This window comes from Acanthopagrus latus, chromosome 3 (assembly GCF_904848185.1).
Source record: "Acanthopagrus latus isolate v.2019 chromosome 3, fAcaLat1.1, whole genome shotgun sequence".
Classification (NCBI taxonomy): Eukaryota; Metazoa; Chordata; class Actinopteri; order Spariformes; family Sparidae; genus Acanthopagrus; species Acanthopagrus latus.
Genome location: NC_051041.1, coordinates 225,169 through 250,281, shown reverse-complemented (window position 1 = coordinate 250,281; position 25,113 = coordinate 225,169). Strand labels below are relative to the sequence as shown.

The 25,113-nt window shown below is 44.6% G+C and overlaps 1 protein-coding gene across 2 annotated transcripts; it reads left to right on the top strand.

Moving 5' to 3' along the window:
- Positions 1-1,278: 1,278 nt before the first annotated feature.
- On the top strand, positions 1,279-24,849 carry npr1a (natriuretic peptide receptor 1a). 2 transcript variants are annotated; one of them, XM_037093830.1, is made up of 22 exons: positions 1,279-1,626; positions 3,633-4,371; positions 6,047-6,237; positions 6,368-6,481; positions 6,651-6,810; positions 10,711-10,805; positions 11,362-11,497; positions 11,576-11,660; positions 11,743-11,863; positions 12,369-12,443; positions 12,555-12,632; positions 12,924-13,028; positions 16,112-16,183; positions 16,359-16,518; positions 16,829-16,984; positions 17,641-17,809; positions 18,041-18,187; positions 18,268-18,391; positions 19,003-19,071; positions 19,582-19,756; positions 19,915-20,013; positions 20,819-21,016. In XM_037093830.1, the coding sequence occupies exons 2-22, from the start codon at positions 3,666-3,668 to the stop codon at positions 20,824-20,826; spliced, it is 3,045 nt and encodes a 1,014-aa protein (XP_036949725.1). In that variant the 5' UTR covers positions 1,279-1,626; positions 3,633-3,665; the 3' UTR covers positions 20,827-21,016. The 2 variants fall into 2 exon arrangements, with proteins under 2 accessions (XP_036949725.1, XP_036949724.1); XM_037093829.1 differs by lacking the exon at positions 20,819-21,016 and adding an exon at positions 22,926-24,849 and having other exon boundaries at positions 1,281-1,626.
- Positions 24,850-25,113: the final 264 nt, after the last annotated feature.

Genomic DNA, 25,113 nt, shown 5'->3' with positions numbered 1-25,113 from the left:
GGACAAACAAGCGTTTTCATTAACAGGAGAGAGTGGGAGGAAGAGAGGGAGTGTGTGTGTGTGTGTGTGTGTGTGTGTGTGTGTGTGTGTGTGTGTGTGTGTGTGTGTGTGGTGGTCATTTCCAGGAAGAGGTGCAAAGAAGTAGACTCTGTGTGTGTGTGTGTGTGTGTGTTACTAAGTGATTTCCTGGTCCACCGGGTGTATCCTGTTAAAACACACACACACACTGGGTCATGGGTGTGTGTTGTTCATTAACTTGATGAACACACACACACACACACACACACACACACACACACACACACACACTTACAAAGTTAAATCCAACCATTCAAAACTTTATTAAGAAAACCTCAGATTTAACGGCAGCCTGTTGATTGTGACAAGTTGAAGGTGATGAAACATGAACAGAGTCTGACTGTTGTTTTAGTAATGTTTAGATATTTGACTTAAAACAGTTTTGGCTGAATTTTGCATCATTTCAGCTCCAGAACTCCTAAAATCACTGAATGAGCACGGCAGCCATTTTCTAAGACCACCTGTTGAACTCAGCGTGAGACCATGAAGTATCTCTGCCCGAGCAGCTCAATTAGAACTGTGCTACATTCATTATTTACAGTGATTATAGAACACAAGTCAGAGTTCAGTCAGGAGTCCGTCAGTGAGGCCACAGGATGTAAAGACAGTGCAATAATACATATGATAAAGACATGTCACTGTGAGGACGGTGATGAGTGACAGAAGCCCTCAGCAGGAGGCGCCTCTGCTCTGCTGCTTCAGTCACTCAGCTGCACCAAACCTCAGAGGGGTTTCACTCAATTTAACATGTTGACAGAACAAACGTTCTGACACACGAGCTCTGATGACGTCATCACGTTCTGTCTTTACAGGACTGGAAATAAAGACTTCATAATAAAACACTTGATGACGTCATTAATATTTGTAACTTCAGCCATGACTTTAAAACTATTGATTGATAAATGTTTGAAAACATTTCAGTGTTGTTATCTCAAGGATATTGACTATGTTTGTAAAGTTTATCAACGACGTGTCACCAGTTTAATATTGATGAGTGTCTGTGACAGCATGTGATCAATAATCAGTAACAGGTCGATTTTTATTGAAACAACAATAGATCAACTTCAGTTGGGAGGCGCGCGTGCACGCGGGTCTCTTCAGGATAATTGAATATTCCCTGCCACGCAGGGGACGTAGAAGCGCACGCGCACGTGCACAGTCAGCATTATCGTGACTGCCCTCATGCCCTCTACACGCCCCCTCCTCTCTCTCTCTGCGTGCATGTGTGCGCATGTCCGCGGTGCTTGTGTGGAGCTGCAGACCGACAGCAGAGCGGGTCGGAGCCTCAACGTTACCTGAACGATATCGGGGCGTTTGGACTCGTTTGTTTTCCGGACCGGACTGAAACGTGTTGCGGGGCTCGAAACTACTCCTCCTCCGGTGTGAACAGACCCCGGTGTGTGTGTGTGTGTGTGTGTGTGTGTGTGTGTGTGGTGGGGGGAGCTGATTTTCTCTCCGGTTTGTTGCTGTGGAAATATCCGCCAGCTTCTTCTTCTTCTTCTTCTTCTCCTGTGAACATGAGGGACATCGGACTGAAGCTGTGAGCAGGTAAACTCTAATATTTATAAACTTGTTGTCAGACTGAAGAACAAACAGACATCAGACAGTTTGATTTAACGATCAATAACTCCTCAGTGAGCTGATCAGTTCTGATCGCTGTTCTCCGCCACTTAGTCACCATCTGTCATCACACTTTGTTGGTTTTTTTTGTTTTGTTTGTTGTGTTTGTTTGTTGTGAGGCAGCGACCTCTGGTGGCAGTAGTGATTTTTACAGCTGCAAAGGAGGAATTCAGGTGACGTGAGATTAAAGTGAAACTCTAGTCAAAATGCAACCAAGGCTTTTTTTTGTGAATGTATATGAGTCAAACCTTCGTGTAAAAGCATAATTCCGACGAAAGAGGCACTTTTAAGATTTACCGTATCAAGCTTATTTTCAACGGGACTGCTACGGGCACTTTTACGATTGCATCAAAATCTCTATTTTTAAAAGTGAGTTATCCAAAAACGTTCTTATTAGTAAACTCTTTGTACACAAACAATGTTCTCAGTGCTGGTGTTCATGTGTAGAGACCCTGGTGATACTACCAGCAAATTTCATGATGTGTCGAGACTTCTTACTGTTTTAAAAATAAAGATTTTGATGCTATCGTAAAAGTTCCCATTGCACTGAGAAAATGAGTTTGACCCGAAAACAAAAACATGGTCAATCTTAAAAGTGCCTCTTTCGTTGTAATTATTCTTTTACACGAAGGTTTGACTCATTTACATTCACCAAATAGCCCCGGTTGCATTTTGACGAGAGTTTCACTTTAAAAACAGGATGTGGTTCAAAAGTCAGCAGTAACTTATTTTAGCTCACTGACATCATTAAGTTACATAATGTAACTAAAGTTGTAACTTAATTATTATTCATTATTGCACAATAATGTCTGCGGTCAGGTTGTTGTGTCTTACTCGGGTGTCTTGGTTCATTTGCTCAATCAGAACAAAAGGAAAAAACGTAAGCAGTGCGGGAGTTGTTGTCTTCATTGCCCATTTCCTCAAGGAAACTCGCAGATTTCTTCAGTTTGAATATTGTTGGAAATATTTGTTATAATTAAAGAACTCCACTCAACAACATGCAGTGTGAAGGTTGATTTAATGCAGATTATGAGATTAAATCTTTAATCTTAATCACAATAAAGAAGACATACAGTGATGTCAAAGCTGCAGTCTTATGACTTTTCATCAGGTCTGAACAATCAGAACAATATACATCAGAATGTAAATATATATATAACAAACAAAATGCAGTGTAAATTATAGACTTATAGTTTCTATACTGTATGTTTCTATACTGTCTGTTTCTACACAGTTTCTACAGTCTGTCTTTACTATCTCTGTTTCTACTGTCTGTTTCTACACTGTCTGTTTCTACACTGTCTGTTTCTACACTGTCTGTTTCCATACTGTCTATTTCTACACTGTTTCTACACTGTCTGTTTCTCCACTGTAGATTAAGACCGCTCTGTCAGTTCTAGTTCTATGTGTACAATTCTTGCATAAGACTGAAGCTGCAGAACAAACACACACAGTTTCCTCCTGTTGGTGTTTGGAGAACGATTCAGACACAAAGCTGCTAACAGAGGATCGGCTCAGGGTATCCACACAGATCAGTTAACAGGGTCCATACAGAGCTGATTGTGGGGTCCATACAGAGCTGATTGTGGGGTCCATACAGAGCTGATTGTGTGGTCCGTACAGAGCTGATTGTGGGGTCCATACAGAGCTGATTGTGTGGTCCGTACAGAGCTGATTGTGTGGTCCGTACAGAGCTGATTGTGGGGTCCATACAGAGCTGATTGTGGGGTCTGTACGAGTTGTTTGTGGGATCCATACAGAGCTGATTGTGGGGTCTGTACGAGTTGTTTGTGGGGTCAATAAGGTCACACTGGCTAAGCTTCCAGAAATCCCCGCTGCTCCTGAAAGGGATCCATTGTTAAAATTTGGACAGTAACAGGAAGTATTTTATTGTGAAAGGTCTGCCTTCACTGTGTGTGTGTTTCTCCCTGCAGCTCGCCTGACAGACAGACAGACTCCCCGTCATCATGCTGTCATGTTGGCCCCTCCCCTTCCTGCTCGTCCTCTTCGTCCTAGTCCAATCAACAGTGTTTTCTCTCTTTACTGACAATGCCACAGATGATCTTCAGGAGGTGACTCTGGCAGCCATCTTGCCTCAAACTAACACTGACTATGCGTGGGCATGGCCTCGCGTGGCACCAGCCCTGCACCAGGCGGTGCGGCGGGTGAACTCTGACCCCTCGCTGCTGCCAGGCCTGAAGCTGCAGCTGGTTCACGGCAGTTCCGAGAACCGTGAAGGCTTCTGCTCCGACTCAATAGCGCCACTGGTCGCCGTTGACCTCAAGTTGTCTCACGACCCCTGGGCCTTCATCGGCCCCGGATGCGACTACTCCTCCTCGCCCGTCGCCCGCTTCACCACCCACTGGGACGTTCCCATGGTGACAGCTGGTGCCCGTGCCATCGGCTTCGAGCTCTATGCGGCAGTCACAAACACAGGCCCCACCCACAAGAAGCTGGGTGAGCTGGGTGTGAGGATCCAGGAGACATTCGGCTGGCGGCAGCACGCCATGCTCATCTTCAGCGACAACAAGGACGCCAATGATGACCGCCCATGTTACTTCGCCGTGGAGGGGCTGTACACGCAGCTCGGGAAGAACAACATCTCTATCCGAGACCACGTCATCAATGACAACTACAAGTCTGTCATCCAGGAGATCCGCGACAACGGCCGAGGTCACTCTTCTTCCTTCGTTCCTTTTCTCCTTCTTTTTCTGCCTTCGTTGTTCTTTGTCCTCTCTCTGTCCGTCCTTGTTAAACGAAGGTTAATTATTGTTTGATTTTCTGCTTCAGTAGTTACTGTGTGTGTGTGTTGTACACACCTGTAAATAATCAGTAACTGGTATTTAGAGCAGAGAAGAAGAAAGAGCTCTTTGTTCAGCCTGTTTGGGCTTTATAAACACTTTTTGTTCTCAATGCCGTATCTGTATTTGTATCTGACATGTTGTCAACATATAAAGGAGTAAAGAAAATATAAATATATATAAATATCAGTGCAATACTTGATTAAATATACTTACATTCCAGCATTGCCATTAACAAACCGTTGTGACAGAGCTGAGCTGTGATTGGACCAGGAAGAGCTTGTAGTGGTCAGACTGTGTAGCTACATCGTCATGTGACACATGGAGGCCCAGCACACTTTTTCATAAGCTTACATTTTGAAAGAAATATCAGTGAAACGTTTTTGTGTGTCAAAACCCAAGAAATGACACATTTGACTGTCAGAATTTGAGCAGTTCGGTCCAGTTACAATTGGAAAGTCTAGAAGAGCCACACGATTAGATTATTTTATCCCCATTCAAGTTAATCTGATGCTAAACAGGAAGTTAGCCGCTCGACATCTGCAGTGAGCATGCTCTGTGGGAAGATCTCATGAAGCAGAGACATCTCTGAAGTGTGTGCTCATCCTGAACTGGTTCACAAATAGTGAGTGGATGTCTCACACACACACACACACACACACACACACACACACACACACACACACACACACACACACACACACACACACACACACACCACACACACACACTGCTGATTATCATCTCGTCAGTTTGGGGAGCTCTTACCACCCTCTACAGTAGATGCTGCAGCTGCTGCATATTGAGACTTGTGGACACACACACACACACACACACACACACACACACACACACAGTAATTATTGGTCATGTCTTCTTTTAAGTGAGGCCATCTGTTGCCGTCGGCAACACTAGATGGCACTGACAGTAAGTACCTCTGTGTGTGTGTGTGTGTGTGTGTGTGTGTGGGTGCATGCATGCGTGTGTGTGTTTGTTTCTCTCACAGAAACTAATGAAAAACAGACTCAGTTGTAGAACAGAGGAGGAGAACGTAAAGGTTCTTCATGTTCTCTGGGTTGATGTAGAGCAGAGGAGGCTGTTTATATTTGATAGATCAACTCGTCTTACTGCTCTCTAAATTCACTGTTTCATTATGGACCTGTGAACATATAGTGGAGTACAGAAATCGGGGAGTGATATCGTGTCACCATGGTTACTGATGATCTGAGTGGTGAGGTCATCAGTGAGGGACAGTTGTACTCTGAGAAGGAAACTGGACATCACAAACGTGTTCACAGGTTATCAATACATGTTCTGTGCATGTGTCAGTGTGTGTGTGTGTCAGCATGTGTGTGTCAGTGTGTGTGTGTCAGTGTATGTAACTTTTTAATGAACAAACAGGAAATAATCATTTTGACCGCTTGGGGCTTCCGTACCTGTCCTCTTCTTCTTCGATACTTCCTGGTGTGGCTCTGTGGCTTTGAAGAATCTTTTTATCTCTTCCTCTTCTATCATTAGAAATAAAGTGATGGTTTCTTCTTCTTCAGTGGTGTACCTGTGCTGCTCCTGGGACATCTTCCGGACCCTGATGGTCCACTTCTGGAGGGAGGGGCTGCAGCCGGAGGACTACGTCTTCTTCTTCATTGATCTGTTTGCTGAGGGTCTGGGGGGGCGGGGCCCCATCAGGCCCTGGTACCGAGGAGACGGGGATGACGCGGCGGCCCGTCACGCCTTCAGGGTGAGACATTGCTTTAGTTTATTGGTTCATTTCCTGTTTTAGATCCCATGTCTCTTTACTGTTTTTAATAAGAAGAGAGCAGACGGGTGCAATTCTGACCTGACTGTCTGTGTCTCTACCTGTGTGTCAGAGTGTGAAGGTGCTGTCCTACCTGGAGCCTCAGAATCCAGAATATCTTCAGTTTGTTGAAACTCTGAAGATTGACGCAAAGAAAATGTTCAACTTCACCATTGAGGACTCTCTGGTACAAACGGCATGTTTCAGACTGTTTGAGATGAGACTGTATGTCTGTGAGGTGTTAATGCTTCAGGAGGAACCACTGGGCCTCAGACAGGAAGTGGGGCAGTATTCAGGGAAGGAGCAACATTCAGTCTCTGTCAACCTGATCTGATCTTTCTCTCTGTCTGTGTCAGTATAATCTGATCGCTGGAGGTTTCCATGACGGCGTGATGATGTACTCTCAGGCTCTGAATGAGACGCTAAGCGAGCTGAGACCGGGACCAGGACTGGAGGGAATCCAGCGGCCCAGAGGAGACGTGGTGACCAGGAAGATGTGGAACAGGACCTTTTCAGGTGAGACAGATCTGCTCTCAGTCGTCTGTGGTGGGAAACTCACACGGGAACATGGAGCTCAGTGTTTCAGCCAATCACAGTGCAGAGCTGCATGACAACAGTCAGAATAAAAATAATTTCATTCATCAAAAAACCACAAAGAGCAGAAAATATTCTGACTGCTTCAATAACAAGAGAGCGAGGAGACAGCCACTTGTTCAGATTAAGATGGCGGCGAATGTTCGCGTGTCATCAGTTGATGTGTTGGTGGGAACGTGATGTCTCAGCTGACCCAGCATCCAATCAGAGAGCCGTCTGTGGGTTTCCTGTCCTGGTTGGTGGTTTGAGTCCCAGACGTCCTGTCTTCATGTTCCCAGAGTCACTGCCATGCTACACTAACATGCCAACTCCCTGCTGACAGCCGTGAGAACGTGTGTGTGTGTGTGTGTGTGTGTGTGTGTGTGTGTGTGTGTGTGTGTGTGTGTGTAATGATGGATAGGTCGAATACAAAAAGGAAACTGTGTATGGTTCCCATGGTGACCTCACAGAGTGTGACGGCTCCTGATTGGTCAGGCAGTGAAGCTGGTTTCATTTCATACATCCTGATGTCAGCTGGAATATTAAAGAGTTGACACACATCACATTTTTAATTATACTCAGATGACCTGAAGCTCACACAGAGGAGGAAGTAACTAAGTACAAATACTCAGTTACTCTCCTTCAGTACATGTTTCATGTATCTGAGTCTCTGTGTGACTTCTCCTCTCTACACCTGAACTTTCTCCTCCTCACAGCTTCAGAACAGCCTCGTTACTTTAGTTTGATGCATCAGAGCTGAATTCTGGATTCTTGTTATTTCCCAACATCAGCAGACTGATGTGGACCAATTAGATGCAGCGAGACGAGACAAAGACGTAAAAGCCGTAAGAAGCCGTAAACAGACAGAGAGGGAGGCTGGAATGTGGAGAAAAGGCGTGTTAGTGTCTCGTATCTGCAGAGAGTTTCTGATTTTCTCTCTTTGTTGCTGCTCGGGACGCTTTACCAACCCAACATGTGTCTATTTGACGTCCTGGGAATGAGACTCAACAATCAACTGTCTCTGTGGTGCGTTCAGGAACAGCTGGGACAAATCCTACTGATTCTACCTTTAACTTTAATAGTCTTTGAATTCTATTAATATGACGTGAGCTTCAGTTAGCTTTGAGCACAAATGTCCTTCAGAGGGAGACTTTTCACTCTGATACTCTGAGTCCATGTCAGAGCCTGAACTCTGTTACTGTACTGGAGGAAACAAGCTGGATCAGAACTTTGAGCAGAAGAAGTCTCTGATTGTCTCCTGGAGGACAGACGGTGGACTCTGAACTCCAGACAGTGGACGGTGGACTCTGAACTCTGGACCACTTAATGTGGAGTAAAGAGTGAACGAGGAGCCGAACGTGTTTCTGGGAGCAGCTGAAGCTCGTCATTGTTTTGAGGTCAGAACAGGAAGTCATGGCTCATCGGTCAGAGACGATGCAGACAGCTTCAGGAAGACGAACAAACATGTTCGACTTTTGTTTGTGCAGCAGTTTGTGGCTGTGAAGCCGGCAGGACTTTAGCTGCACGGCTTGTTTTGTGGCTCTCACGCCTCCAGTGAGTTGATCCCCAGCTCTCTCTTCTCCGGCTTCATCGACTCAGATCCCAGCTGATGTCTGTGAGACGCCCTCAAACCTTCAGTCTGATTATTTAAAGAAGCAAACCGAGAGAAAATAATCATTCTGTCCTCAGAGCAGCTCAGACTGAGGTTGACTGACCATAAAAATGTCTCATTCATCAGATGGACATGTTGTTCAAACATTAAATCACTTTAATATAATAATGGCTGTTGTTTCAGCCTGAGAGACATTTAAAGACAAACACACGAGACGTTTATCATGTGGACCCGAAAACACTGAGACAGCAGACAGGACGAGACAGCAGGGAGAGAGAATGGAGCTTGGCGGAAAAGAGAATAGAATCAAATTGTAACTTAAGAATAAAACAGACATTAACTGATTGTCTGCTGATGCTGTCTGCTGACGAGACAGACAGTTCAGGTCTTATCAGGGACGGCTGTTGTGTGTTGTCCCGACAGAGACAGACAAGTCAGGGTGATACAGAAGAAGAAGAAGAAGAAGGACGTGATGAGACAGAACAGAGAGAGGACGAGGAGGTGAGCAGGTGTGGTGAACAAACAGGAAGTGACACGCTGACAGACAGCAGGACTCAGCTGGTGACCAGCTAATGTGATCAGTGTGTGTGTGTGTGTGTGTGTGTGTGTGTGTGTGTGTGTGTGTGTGTGTGTGTGTGTATACTTTGATTTATTGATCTGTGAGCTTGTTAAAGTGACCTGACCTCAGTGTGACCTCATCAGTCAGGTGACCCCCTCCACTATAACCAGTGCTCCCAGTCTCTCCACAGACACACAGCAACAGTGTATACATACACACTATATACACACATACATACATATAACTGCGTATATATGGTGTATATATGTATATATAGAGTGTATAGTGTGTATCTGCTGCTGTCAGAGTTTTATCACAGATGAATTCAGGACCGACTGGACGGGTTCTAGCTGTGTCTTGTTGTTGTCAGTGTGTGTGTGTGTGAGTGTGTGTGTGTGTGTGTGTGTGTATGTGTGTGTGCGTGTGTGTGTGTGTGTGTGTGTGTGTTGGACACAGATTAAATGAACAGAGTGAAGTCAGAGACGTGATGGAGGGAGGAGAGACAACAGAGATGGAGAGTGTTGATGGAGCTGATAACAACACACACACACACATACACACACACACACACACACACACTTTAGCAGTCAGTGGACATTCATCACTGGGCGTGTGCGTCAGAAGTGGGTGGATGACAGGCGTGTGTGTGTGCTTATGTGTGTGTGTGTGTGTGTGCGTGTGCGCGTGTGTGTGTGTGTGTGTGTGTGTGTTCACTACTTTAGTTTATGACCACATTACTGCACAACTGATGACATCATCCTCCGCTGTGTTTGCTGATGATTAGCTAATGTTAGCATGCTAACAGGCTAAGTGACAGATGCATATCAGAGCAGGTGCAGTGTGATGTGCTCAGACACTGATGAAAGTTTACTTCCTGGTTTTGTGGCTCAGTCAATATATTCAGATGAGTTTCCTCCCACAGGCTCCGCCCACCAGTTTCTGCTCACTGTGATGAAATCATGGATTTAAAATCACTTTTCTCAGCTTTTATGAGTATAAAGCTCTGTGGATGTGAAGTTGGTAACATAAAGAGTCCTGACTGAGGAATGTGTAGTTGCAGTACCGCGAGTGGCCACCAGGCAGAACTAGAAAAGCTGCGGGACATGTTGTCCAGGTCTAGATTAACATGGTCATCATTATACCTGATGTTACCTTTATCATTATCAACATGTTAGCATGCTGATGTCAGCATTTAGCTTAGCAGCCTCACAGAGCTGTTAGCACACACACAATCACTCTCTGATGAGTCCAACATGGCTCCTCCTCCCTGATTACAAATCAGTCAATCAATGTGAAAACGATCAGATCACGTTGAAGGGACAAAACAGGAAAATTGATTGTTTTTATTGATTTGCTGTCCATTGAAGCTTCACATGTTGACAGATGTGAGCGATCTCATTGGCTGATTGAGATGACGCTTCACTGCACACCAGGAAGTAAGATCCAGCTTTAAAAACTCAGAGTGAGTCTGAGGATCGACGCGAGACAGACGTCTGTCTTCAGATAATGTCTTCATGGACCAATCTGACGAATGAGCTCAGTCTGCAGAGACAACAAACTTTAATAAAGAGTCTGAAGATGTAATAGGACACACACATAGAATTGATAACCTGTGTGTGTGTGTGTGTGTGTGTGTGTGTGTGTGTGTGTGTGTGTGTGTGTGTGTGTGCAGGAGTGATGGGTTCACTGGAGATGGACGAGTTTGGGGATAGACAGGTGGACTTTGCTGTGTGGGACATGACAGATATGGAGTCTGGAGAGTTTCAGGTAAAACACCTCATGATGTCATAACCGTGATGTCATCACATGTTCAGTTCACAGTTACATTTACCTGTATCTGATGTGATGGTATATATGAAATGAAGCTTCATCACTGGACAAACATACTAACAGACTCCATGAACATTTATTGGCTCTAGTGATCTAGAATCTGTCAGAGACAGAGTCACAACAAGTATCAAGTTTGTTTTAACTCAGCAACTCTTAAAATGAACTGATCTGTTAATGGAGTCTGGTATCTTGATGTAATCAAATCTTTTTGTGCATCAAGTCTTTCAGTCAGATGACCGGAGGTGAAGTTTCACAGTAAAATGAAACCTGAACGAACACTGTGGTAGACGGTCTCACAGCAGCAGGTTGATTTTCAGAAGAATAAACAGCGACTGGAGGACAGGAAGTGATGTAACACCTGAAGAAGGAAGTGAACTGATTTGAAGTTGACAATCTAAAACACTTCCTGTAGCTCCTTCACAATAAAAGCTTAATGCTGCCTTTAAATGTTCAGTTTATGTGTGTGTGTGTGTGTGTGTGTGTGTGTGTGTAGGTGGTGTGTGTGTATAACAGCAGTATAAAACAGCTGGTCATGCAGAGTGGGCGGAGCTTCCAGTGGCCAGGTGGCTCTCCACCTGCAGACGTCCCAGAGTGTGGCTTCAAGAATGACAAACCAGCCTGCCTTGCACGTAGGTGCACACACACGCACACGTGCACACACACATGCACACACACGGTCTAACTTCACCCTAAACTCTGGTGTCCAGGTACAGTGACTATGCATCAGATGGTTGCCATAGTGATCTGCTTCGTTTTTGTCATCATTGTCACTGTGACTGTCTTCATCTACAGGTGAGACGCACACACACGCACACACACACACACACACACACACACATACACACACACACCTATCTTTTTGTCTGTTGAACAGGAAGTTGAAGCTGGAGAGTGAGCTGGCAGCTCAGCTGTGGAGAGTTTCTTGGGACGACATCCAGATCAGCAACCTGGATAAAGTCCTGAGGAGAGCCTGCAGCAGACTCACCATGTCTCTGGTATCACACACACACACACACACACACACACACACACACACACACACCCACACACGCCCTAGTCCTGCCACAGTCACAGCTCAATCAAGCCATTTAACTGGACTGCTGTCACTGTCCCAGTACACAAGAACCAGAGGAGAATCTATTCATCGACAGAAGTGTGTCTGACTCCACCACGGTCGATGGTATTTTGAAAAGGTTGCCACACTACAGATTTACGCCATGGGCAACTTCCAGGTCAGTTCCCCAGCGCGGGGACTGTGGTGCATGTGCAGAACACCGAGGTCAGTTCAGGTCGACTAACATGTAGCATGAAAGAGCACATCCACTTCCAACCGCATTACCTGAGTCTGACTTTAGTACGACTTCAGTCAGACTAACATGATTAGATTGACTTTTTAAAGTCCAGTTTAAGTTGGCCTGACACGACAGTCCAGTTTCTGACATTATGTGAATGTAGTGAGTGAGTGGATTGATCCGAACAAGTTTCTCTGCTTTTCTGCAGAAAGGATCGACTTGTGGTTCTCTGATGACGATGGAGGGAAATTTCCAAATCTACACTAAAACTGGATACTACAAAGTGAGACACAAACACACACATGCACACACAATCACGCCATCCACCAGGACGATCGGACCAATGACTCAGCTCTAATGTGGAATAACATGATGATGAATTTGTCCCCTGCAGGGAAACCTGGCAGCCATCAAGTACATTAACAAGAAACGGATCGAACTGGACCGGAAGGTTCTGTTTGAACTGAAACATGTAAGAACTCAACCTGTCCAACTGATCTACAACTGACCCACAACTGACCGATTGACAGACAGGCCATACTGCCTGTCTGCCTACCTTCCAGTTGATCAACCTGCTGAACAGTCTGATGGCTGTGAGTGTTGAGAACTGTGTGATGAGTGTGAACCGACTGAGTGACTGTTTGTAGGATCTGTAGGTAACTGGTCCTCCCACGCAACACTGCTAATGTTGGTCCAGTGCCTTGCTTGTTGGAGTCTGGTGGTTCTGATGGGATTTAAACCAGCAGCTTCTGTTCCTTTGCAGATGCGAGATGTTCAGAATGAACACCTGACTCGCTTCATCGGCAGCTGCATCGACCCGCCCAATATGTGCATCGTCACAGAGTACTGCCCCCGGGGCAGCCTGCAGGTACCCTTCACCAAAGTCTTTGGTCTTTGTTCTCCATGTATTAACAAACTGTTCTCAGTTTATTAACACAATGTTCTCAGTGTATTAACACACTGTTCTCAGTGTATTAACACAATGTTCTCCATGTATTAACACACTGTTCTCCATATATTAACACACTGTTCTCAGTGTATTAACACACTGTTCTCCATGTATTAACACACTGTTCTCAGTGTATTAACACACTGTTCTCCATGTATTAACACACTGTTCTCCATATATTAACACACTGTTCTCAGTGTATTAACACACTGTTCTCAGTGTATTAACACAATGTTCTCAGTGTATTAACACACTGTTCTCCATGTATTAACACACTGTTCTCAGTGTATTAACACACTGTTCTCCATGTATTAACACACTGTTCTCCATATATTAACACACTGTTCTCAGTGTATTAACACACTGTTCTCAGTGTATTAACACAATGTTCTCCATATATTAACACACTGTTCTCAGTGTATTAACACACTGTTCTCAGTGTATTAACACAATGTTCTCAGTGTATTAACACAATGTTCTCCATGTATTAACACACTGTTCTCAGTGTATTAACACAATGTTCTCCATGTATTAACACACTGTTCTCCATATATTAACACACTGTTCTCAGTGTATTAACACACTGTTCTCCATGTATTAACACACTGTTCTCAGTGTATTAACACACTGTTCTCCATGTATTAACACACTGTTCTCCATATATTAACACACTGTTCTCAGTGTATTAACACACTGTTCTCAGTGTATTAACACAATGTTCTCAGTGTATTAACACACTGTTCTCAGTGTATTAACACAATGTTCTCCATGTATTAACACACTGTTCTCCATATATTAACACACTGTTCTCAGTGTATTAACACACTGTTCTCCATGTATTAACACACTGTTCTCAGTGTATTAACACACTGTTCTCCATGTATTAACACACTGTTCTCCATATATTAACACACTGTTCTCAGTGTATTAACACACTGTTCTCAGTGTATTAACACAATGTTCTCAGTGTATTAACACACTGTTCTCCATGTATTAACACACTGTTCTCAGTGTATTAACACACTGTTCTCCATGTATTAACACACTGTTCTCAGTGTATTAACACACTGTTCTCCATGTATTAACACACTGTTCTCAGTGTATTAACACACTGTTCTCCATGTATTAACACAATGTTCTCCATATATTAACACACTGTTCTCAGTGTATTAACACACTGTTCTCAGTGTATTAACACAATGTTCTCAGTGTATTAACACAATGTTCTCCATGTATTAACACACTGTTCTCAGTGTATTAACACAATGTTCTCCATGTATTAACACACTGTTCTCCATATATTAACACACTGTTCTCAGTGTATTAACACACTGTTCTCCATGTATTAACACACTGTTCTCAGTGTATTAACACACTGTTCTCCATGTATTAACACACTGTTCTCCATATATTAACACACTGTTCTCAGTGTATTAACACACTGTTCTCAGTGTATTAACACAATGTTCTCAGTGTATTAACACACTGTTCTCCATGTATTAACACACTGTTCTCCATATATTAACACACTGTTCTCAGTGTATTAACACAATGTTCTCAGTGTATTAACACACTGTTCTCAGTGTATTAACACACTGTTCTCCATGTATTAACACACTGTTCTCAGTGTATTAACACACTGTTCTCAGTCTATTAACACACTGTTCTCCATGTATTAACACACTGTTCTCCATGTATTAACACACTGTTCTCAGTGTATTAACACACTGTTCTCCATGTATGAACACTCTGTTCTCTCCACCAGTTGTCTTCATACATTAGACGTTCTCCTCCTCTCAGTTATACTTATCAGTCAGCAGTAACCTAGCAACAGTAGATCACATGTCAGCTGCTGTAGGTTGATCTGGGCTGTGTGGGTTGATGCCAGATGACCGCTGGATCTCTAAACATCAGTTTAACAGAGAGTCTATGTAGTCGAGTTATTCTGCGCTGAGAAGAGGATGACCACAGCTGTGGATGTAACCCTCTATCAGTCCTTTATACCCTCTATCAGTCCTTTATACCCTCTATCAGTCCTTTATACCCTCTATCAGTCCTTCATACCCTCTATCAGTCCTTTATACCCTCTATCAGTCCTTTATACCCTCTATCAATCCTTCATACCCTCTATCAGTCCTTTATACCCTCTATCAGTCCTTTATACCCTCTATCAGTCCTTATACCCTCTATCAGTCCTTTATACCCCTCTATCAGTCCTTTATACCCTCCATCAGTCCTTTATACCCTCTATCAGTCCTTTGTACCCTCTATCAGTCCTTTATACCCTCTATCAGTCCTTATACCCTCTATCAGTCCTTTATACCCTCTATCAGTCCTTTATACCCTCTATCAGTCCTTTATACCCTCTATCAGTCCTTCATACCCTCTATCAGTCCTTTATACCCTCTATCAGTCCTTTATACCCCTCTATCAGTCCTTTATACCCTCTATCTGTCCTTTATACCCTCTATCAGTCCTTCATACCCTCTATCAGTCCTTTATACCCTCTATCAGTCCTTTATACCCTCTATCAGTCCTTTATACCCCTCTATCAGTCCTTATACCCTTGATCAGTCCTTCATACCCTCTATCAGTCCTTTATACCCTCTATCAGTCCTTTATACCCTCTATCAGTCCTTTGTACCCTCTATCAGTCCTTTATACCCTCTATCAGTCCTTATACCCTCTATCAGTCCTTCATACCCTCTATCAGTCCTTTATACCCTCTATCAGTCCTTTATACCCCTCTATCAGTCCTTTATACCCTCTATCAGTCCTTATACCCTCGATCAGTCCTTCATACCCTCTATCAGTCCTTTATACCCTCTATCAGTCCTTTATACCCTCTATCAGTCCTTTATACCCCTCTATCAGTCCTTTATACCCTCTATCAGTCCTTTATACCCTCTATCAGTCCTTTATACCCTCTATCAGTCCTTTATACCCTCTATCAGTCCTTTCTATTCGCCTCTGTACTCACTGACTGTGCGTTTGTCTTCCAGGACTTGATGGAGAGTGACAGCATCACACTGGACTGGATGTTCAGATACTCTCTCATCAATGACATTGTCAAGGTAACGACCTGTCACTGCACCAGGGGGCGGGGCTTGGACAGAGGAAACATACCTCATTAAATAAAGTGTGACTGAACGGTCAGATGTTGATGATCAGCTGAGACTGAACCAGTGACTTCATCTTAAAACACATCTCTGTTTATTGTTCACCGTTGTTGTTTGTTTTTGTCACCAGGGCATGTTGTTCCTCCACAACAGCGTCATTGTCTCCCACGGCAACCTGAAGTCATCTAACTGTGTGGTGGACAGTCGCTTCGTCCTGAAGATCACTGACTATGGTCTGCAGAGTCTGAGGACAAGCAGCAGCCCTGAGGACACTCACGCTTACTACGCACGTAAGGAACACGCACACACACATACATATACACACACACACTAGCCCTTTTCAAACAGAGACGGCGCATTATTGCCGCAGCAGCGGTTTGCCAATTCTCTGCCATTGTTTTGTTGTTTCACACAGAAAGCAGCGTGACAGTCCACGTCATGATGACGACGTCTGTGTGTTTCCCTCAGTGTCCTCCTGTTAATCTAAACCTGAACCTGCTGATGGTTCATAATCATATGGATGCTGTTTACACAGTATACACACCTACAGTGTATACCTATATGGTAAATGCACTTTTTACTTTATTTCCACCTGTGCAGGTAAACTGTGGACAGCCCCGGAGCTGCTGAGGACAGAGTGTCCCCCCCTCTGTGGGACGCAGAAAGGAGACGTCTACAGCTTCGGTATCATCCTGCAGGAACTGGCTCTGCTCAGAGGAGTCTTCTACCTGGACACACACACGCTGACTCCTAAAGGTCAGTGTGGACACATACCATTAATATAAATAAACTACATTTAAACAGTAACAGTGCCTCACATGACTGGAACAAGTCATATAGAGTAAATATATACATAACGTCAAAAGGTCACACAACTATCTAATGAAACTCAGGATGAACATCTGCTTAAAGTTTGAAGTCAGACTGTGTGTGTGTGTGTGTGTGTGTGTGTGTGTGTGTGTGTGTGTGTGGTGACAGTGTAGAATGTGTTGTTTACATTGTAGTGTGACACTCTGCTGTCATCACGTCACCTCACATCAACACATTCCTCCACATGTTCACTTCCTGCTTTGATGCTCTCACACATATCTCACATGTCAAAGTTCAAAGTTTTAGCATCAATTTTACTTAAAGTGATAGAAGTCAAAGTGCTCATTAAATACATACACATATGATTAGAGAATAACTATTTGTGCATTAATGTGTTCATCATTTTGAAAACATGCTGCTGATTGGTCAGAAGTTTCAGTCTGAAGACTCAGCAGAGTAATGTGAGCTGATCAGAGAACTGATGACATCAGTGCCACTCACATACCAGAAATACACCTTCTAACAGCCTCTGAGGTTCACCAATAAGGATGGATGTCAACCTGAACAACAGTTTTAAAGATGATATCCCTGCCCCCCCTCAGACACCCTTCAGATGGTGCTTCAGGGTGGTGCCCCCCCCCTCCGCCCCACTCTCTGCTACCACAGTCACAGCGAGGAGCTCGGTGTTCTGATGCAGCGCTGCTGGAGCGAAGAGCCGAGCGAGAGGCCCGACTTCAACACCATCAAGATCCTGCTCAGGAAACAGCACAGGTGGTGCCTTTATATGCAATTAATACATACAATTAATACATACTCACACTTATACTGAAGGTTTCTACACATGTTGAATGACCATCAGAAAGTTGCAGTTTGTTTAACTTCCTGCTGTTTGTTGTTTGTGTATTAAAGCAGTAAAATACACTAATGTATAGTAAATATTATATAAAATGATATGAAGGGTTTGATATGTCCTCCTGTCTGTCCTCCTGTCTTTCTCTTCAGGGGTTATGGTTCAAACATCCTGGACAACCTTCTGTCTCGGATGGAGCAGTATGCCAACAACCTGGAGGAGCTGGTGGAGGAGAGAACGCAGGCGTACCACGAGGAGAAACGCAAGGCGGAGGCTCTGCTGTACCAGATACTACCACAGTAAATATACTGCAGTACTGCTGAATCAAATACTGCATAGTGGTACTGTGCTGAATACTGGGAACTGGTGTGTGTTTCAGCTCAGTAGCAGAGCAGCTGAAACGAGGTGAGACGGTTCAGGCCGAAGCTTTCGACTCAGTCACCATCTATTTCAGTGACATTGTTGGCTTCACCGCCCTGTCTGCTGAGAGCACGCCTCTACAGGTGGGTAGAACTGAGTAGAACAGCACTACGAGTGGGTAGAACCGAGTAGAACGGCGCTACATTACACACATTACATTACATTACATGGACATGCATTATGACCCTCGGCCCGCCCTGTAGTTTGAGACATCAGGCAGCGATTCAGCAGCAGAAACAATCCTCCACGAGCAGAAATGGAAAGAAAAGAATCTTTTGAATGACAAGTTCTGTTCCAGAAGGTTCTCTCCCCAAGAGTAAAGTTATTTACATTTACTGTGGATGTGAACCGAGTTAGCACCGGTCCAGTCCAGTCTCAGATAATACTTGCTGGCTGAGCAGACAGCTGATGCTGAGCGCCTCCTCCTCCTCTCAGACCTCGCTGATGAACATGTTCATGAACCTTTACGTTGTTCAGTGTGAATCTACATTGTGTTTGAGTTCATTCGGCTCTGTGTCCGTCTGTAGTATAAAGAATACACAGCACACTACCATAAACTGTATAGATATTTTACATCTGTCAGCACAGTACTGCCATCTTGTGGTGGAACTGTTGATGACACACATGTGTCTGCATGTAAATGTGTTTATGATCATATAACATGGTTTATATATCCAACTGTCTGTACATCCAGGTGGTGACCTTGTTAAATGACCTGTACACCTGCTTTGACGCCATCATCGACAACTTTGATGTTTACAAGGTAAACATTCATCACCACGGCAACTACAAAAGGTCTGCTGCAGGTCCTGGACCTGTCTGTCTCTGTCATGAACCCATGAACCTGAAGATGATACCTTTCCTTGCACCTGAGGACCAGTCAGGCTCAGTGCAGCCTCCACTGCACTTGTGCACTTCAGCACTTGTAGTGTAATGGTTACGGGCTACATGTATATGGTGCTTTAGAACGGGGAGGGAATCAAACCACCAACCCTGTGATCAGATAACCTTCTCAGCCAGTTTAAGTAATAATAAAAGTAATTACAATATTTAAAATACGTAGTTCTCTATCAGTTCATATCATCATCAATGGATGCAGTGAACATCTGACTCGTCCCCTCTTGGATCAGATGTACATTTCAGATTTTTCTGAAAAGGTTCTAAATTCTTTGTTGGTGTCAAGACAAATTATTAGATCCTCTGACACGTCTCATCTGATTTGAGCCAGACTGAAACTCGGGTTAAAGTGTCTTCTGAATGTGGCTGCCCCCAGGTGGAGACAATCGGTGATGCCTACATGGTGGTGTCGGGTCTGCCGGTGAGGAACGGGAAGCTCCACGCTCGTGAGGTGGCACGGATGTCTCTGGCTCTGCTGGACGCTGTCAAGAGCTTCAGGATCCGACATCGAGCCAACCAGCAGCTGAGGCTACGCATCGGCATACACAGTGGTCAGTGTGTGTGTGTGTGTGTGTGTGTGTGTGTTTGTGTGTTTGTGTGCGTGTGTGTGTGTGTGTTTGTGTGCGTGTGTGTGTGTTTTTGTGTGAGAAAGATGGTGTGTTAATAAAAATACATTGAATTATGTGTGTGTGTGTGTGTGTGTGTGTAGGTCCGGTGTGTGCAGGAGTGGTTGGGCTGAAGATGCCCAGGTACTGTCTGTTTGGAGACACAGTGAACACAGCGTCACGCATGGAGTCCAACGGAGAGGGTAACACACACACGCACACACACACACACACACACACACACGCACACACACACACACACACACACACACACACACACACACACACACACTCTAACCCTTTTCACACAGAGTCGCTGCATTATCACTGCAGCAGCGGTTTGCCAATTCTCCACCGTTGTTTGTTCACACAGAATTGAGCAGCTCCAGCGTGAAGACGCACTGCTGTGTAATTCACACAGAAAGTCGGTGCTGCAGCTCCTAAAGAGGCGTGACAGTGTGATGACATCATGATGATGATTCCAACATGTTTCCGAGGTGTCCTCCTGTCAATCTGAACATGAACCTGCTGACAGTTTATAATCATATGGATGCTGTTATAATGTGTAGTGATGGAGATCATAACCCTCCAAACATCCTGGAAAGTGATTTCTCGCCCTAAATTACATAATTACATAATCGCAGGCAGTCATCTGGACGCTGTCTGACTCTGTCACTGGAGGGGAAAACACTGTTTTCAGGCAGAAACGTGATGAAGAATCGTTAGGACGGACAGGAGGGCAGACAGGAGGGCAGGGTTATAAGTTATTACTCTAAAACATATACATTGCCAAACACAGTTACTGTGTTACTGTTGTTTGATTCAAGATTCAAAGTGTTCATCTGCTGTTTAGGAGTCTGATGGCAGTGGGACAGAAAGAGTTCTTTAGGCCTTGTCCACACATACCAAAACGATCTTTTTTTCCTCCAGCTTGCTGGGTATCAAAGAATATTTGAATCCACACGGATCCACTGAAAATGACTCAAAACGCTGTAATACACATTCCAGGCCTCTAGGTGGCGATTAAAATTCACCAAAAACGGCGAAGAAGAGACGGAGCATGCGCATAAAGCTTGCGCGCTGTTTACAAACAGACAGTAGAAGGAAAACAAGAAGACGAAGACGAAAATGGCGAGCGCAAGGAAACCAGAAACCTTTGTATGGATCGACAATGAGGTCGAACTGCTGCTGCGACTCACACTCGACTATAAGGCGAGTAATTTGCAAGAAACAAGAACACAAGCCGTAGTCCGCCATTGTTATTGTTGTCATGAGACGTCGCGGGGTTCAGAGGTCAGAGGCTAGAGGTCGAGGGGTCGCCGTCCACACTAGAACGGGAGGGCAGCGTTTTCGGATTTTTCCACCCTGAGACCCGTTTTCAAAAAAGGGCGTTTTCAGTCGCTGCGTTTTCTGGTGATCTTCAGTCTTTTACACTCTGTGCATGCATCTGTGGTGCAAAGCAGAAGTTCTGCCGTACCAGACAGTGATACAGCCAGATGCTCTCAACAATGCAGCTGTAGAAGCTGCTGAGGATCTCATGCCAAACTTCCTCAGCCTCCTCAGAACACCAGCTGTGTGGTGTTGAGTGACCAGGTGTGGTCGTCACTGATGTAGACGCTCCGGTATTAAAAGCTGCTCACCCTCTCCACTTCAAGCTCCTGGATGTGCAGTGGCCAATGAGGTCTGCTCTTCCTCCTCATGTCCACTATCATCTCCTTTGTCTTGTCCGTGTTGACGGTGAGGTTGTTGTCTCACACCAAGACACCAGACAGGCCACCTCCTTCCTGTAGGTCACGTCGTCCCACCAGTGATGCATCCTATCACTGCGGTGTCGTCCACAAACTTTAGGATGGTGTCGTCTTTGTGGAAGGCGACACAGTCGTAGATAAACAGGGTGTGGAGGATGGAGCTGAAGACACATCCCTATGGAGTGCCAGTGTTTGTGATGATGCTGGCTGAGGTCCTGTTTTCAATCCTGACAGACTGGGGCCTTCTGTCAGGAGGTCTAGGAGCCAGTCACAGATGGGGCAGCAGACCAAGTGTAGACTATTTGTGGGTGAGTTTGTGGGGAATGGCAGTGTTGAAGGTGGAGCTGTAGTCCACAAAGAGCATCCTGATGTATGAGTCTATTTTTTCCAGGTGGGAGAAGGAATAGTGGAGATCAGCGAAGATAGTGTCTGAGTTGGATCTGTTGGGCTGGTAGGTGTATTGCAGGGGGTCCAGTATGCTGCTCTGAATGTGGGTCAGCACCACTCTATCAAAACACTTCATGATGATCGGAGTGAGTGCTGCTGGCCTGTAATCATTCAGGGGTGGGTGAGCTGTTCTTGGGGAGGGGACGATGGTTGTGGTCTTGAAGCAGGAGGGAACAGTGCTGTGTCTGAGGGAACAGTTGAAGATGGAGGTGAGAACATCAGCCAGCTCGTTGGCACATGCTCTGAGAGCCTGCCCAGGGATGTTGTCTGGTCCAGGTGCCTTGTGGGGGTTGATGTTCCTCAGGACTTTGTGTACTTGTCCTGATGAGACGGATGGTGGGGATAAGGGGGGTGTGTGCCTCCTCTCTGTGGTGTGGCTGGAGGTCTCAAAGCGAAGTGTAGAAGGTGTTGAGGTCATCCAGCAGGCTGTCTGTGGAGCTGATGGTGCAGGTGCTGGTCCTGTAGTCATTGACGTTCTGTAAGCCACATCTGCCTGGTGTCAGCAGTGGAATAGAAGCCATCCAGCTACTCTCTGTGATGCCTTTTGGCTGCTGTGAAAGCTTTTTCCATTCCATAATTTGCAGCCCCAGTCTGTCCGAGCGAAACAGTCCAGTAAGGGACTCAGTGTCTGGGGTCCAGAGTTTGACTTGTTTAGTCACAGGGTTTGTCTGTTTCAGTCACTGGCTGTTTGCCAGATACAGAAACAAAGAGATGTGTTCCAAAGTGGGTGCGGGTTGTGGCCCTGTAGGCACCGCGTATACTCCTGTAAACGTGATCAAATGTGGTCTTATCATGGTAGGGAATATCCACATGTTGATAGTATTTATGGAATACCTACCTCTGACACTACGTCTGATTCTACCTCTGTATGTGATGAACATGTGATGAAAATGTGATGATGTTGGTGTTTGCCTGTGCAGCTCTGAAGATTCATGTGTCCGAGGCGACCCGTCAGGTCCTGCAGGAGTTCAGTTGCTTCCAGCTGCAGCTCAGAGGAGAGATTGAGATGAAGGGGAAGGGACGCATGAGGACATACTGGCTGCTGGGAGAGGACACCTCCACCTGACAGAGGCGAGGACACCTGAAAGGGGAGAGGAGAGGATGGAGTGATGGACACAGACTTAAAGGGAAAGTTCTCGACTTTTCAGAAAATGTTTCACATCTTTGTGTGTCGTCAGCACTGGACAGACTGACAGATGTCAGAGACAACCTCCTCCTCCTCCTCTGTGATGGGACATTCACCTCTTACATCATGAAAAGGGACAGGATTTGAACTGATGACCTCCAGGTGGATTTTTCATCCAAGACAAACTGACAGATGAATGTTTCACTGTAAAAATGACAAAAACACAAATTAACTGTGTTTATTTTCTTTGTGTTGTTATTGTTTCATCTGTAAACTTTCACTTTTTATTAGGGATGTCCCGATCATGTTTTTTTTTTTACCCCAATCCAATCCGAGTCCTTTAATATTTAGTGTCTGCCGAGACCAAGCCCCGATCCGATACTCAGCCTTAACTCATATTTTCCTGGATAATACAACTGCATGAAGAAAAAAAGTATATGCATTCATTAATAGTGTTTTTTGTTGAAACAAGGAAATACTTTCATACAGCTCTTTCTTATGCTATTCCAGCATCGGCCTCCACCTTCCTTGTGTTAGCAGGTGAGTGTGTGATGCTGCACTGTGACAGCAGACCCTCGTGTACAGCAGCTGCAGTGTGTGAGACGCAGCCACGCTCGGTGCCTCCATATCATCCACTGCTTTTACATATTCTTTATGTTGTCATGTAAAATGACGTGGATGCGTTGCTTGTCTATATCACGCGTTCAGCATCTCCTCAACTGCCTGTTTTACATGATCTGCTGTATGAGACCCACCAAACTGGTGCATATACCAGCACACTGTAACTTGACAGTGAAAGAAATGTGATGTAATGCAGAGATGGTAGGGCATACCAAGGATTCAAAAACCCTGACCCTCTACCACAGAGATGAGCTGGTTATCCAGAGCGATTCATTTAATGACCTGCTCTGTAATATTTGTGGCCATGTCACTGGCTCGAGGGTATTTCTCCTTTTGAAAGTATCCGCAAGTGTTTGCTGTTTCATTGTCTTTTTTCTGTACTCTCGAGTGAACTTGTTGTATTCTTTGAGTGTTTGTTTTTTATTTACCGTATCAAATGTGTAGTATTAGTGCAGCTCTTTTATCCCCCCCCCACGCAAAACGGTCGTATTGCAGATGTTACATATTGCCGTTGGACTACTTTCACTCTCTAATTTAAGTTATTTCCATACTGCAGACATTTTATCCACAGGTTTGCCAGAGTAACGTTATGCACACATCTGCGTTCTGCCAAAAATTGTGCTCTGACGTAAAAAAAAGAAAATAATATTGGGCTTGGGCCCACGTTTTAAATTCAACCAATAGTGCCACTGCAGCAAAGTGATGTTGGACAGTCTGACTCTGTACCACCACATAACAGTGATAAAAAACATCCGATTCCGATCGAGTCTGAAACCACGTGATCAGCCCCGATCGCCGATCACATGATCGGATTGAGACATCCCTAGTTTTTATAGATTATTGGAAACTCCACCAAGTGTTCAGTGTTCAGAGTCTCTGAACCTCATTAACATCTGGGAGATAATCTGTAACATCTGGGAGATAATCTGTAAATTGTGTAATCTGTAAAAATTAAACTCCACCAAATCGAGTACTGCAATAAAGTACTGCAATAATACACTGAGAAAAGATTAAATAATCACTCAGATGTTGTTTCCACACAACTATTAAATATTGGTGATGTTTGTTATTAATAAACAGGCAGTGATGAAATGTAACTCTGGCTCAGGAGTACAGGCAGCATCTTGTTATTAGAAGGTCGCTGGTTCAATTCCCATGGTCTGCATGTTGAAGTGTCCTTGGGCAAGACACTGAACCCCAGACTGCTCCTGATGTGCCGGTTGACACAGTGCATGGCAGCTGCCTCCATCAGTGTGTGAATGTATGTATGAATTACTGTAAGTCACTTTGGCAAAAGGACTAAAATGTAAATCTGATACAGTAGCAGATTATTTTCACCCACAGATTAACTGAATGTGAGA

Bases quoted from the DNA above. Each gene is read 5' to 3' on its own strand.
- npr1a (XM_037093829.1), top strand. From the start codon at position 3,666: ATGCTGTCATGTTGGCCCCTCCCCTTCCTGCTCGTCCTCTTCGTCCTA. The intron at 10,806-11,361 runs GTAAAACACCTC...GTGTGTGTGTAG, and splicing joins TGGAGTCTGGAGAGTTTCAG to GTGGTGTGTGTGTATAACAG. The intron at 16,184-16,358 runs GTAACGACCTGT...TTTTGTCACCAG, and splicing joins TCATCAATGACATTGTCAAG to GGCATGTTGTTCCTCCACAA.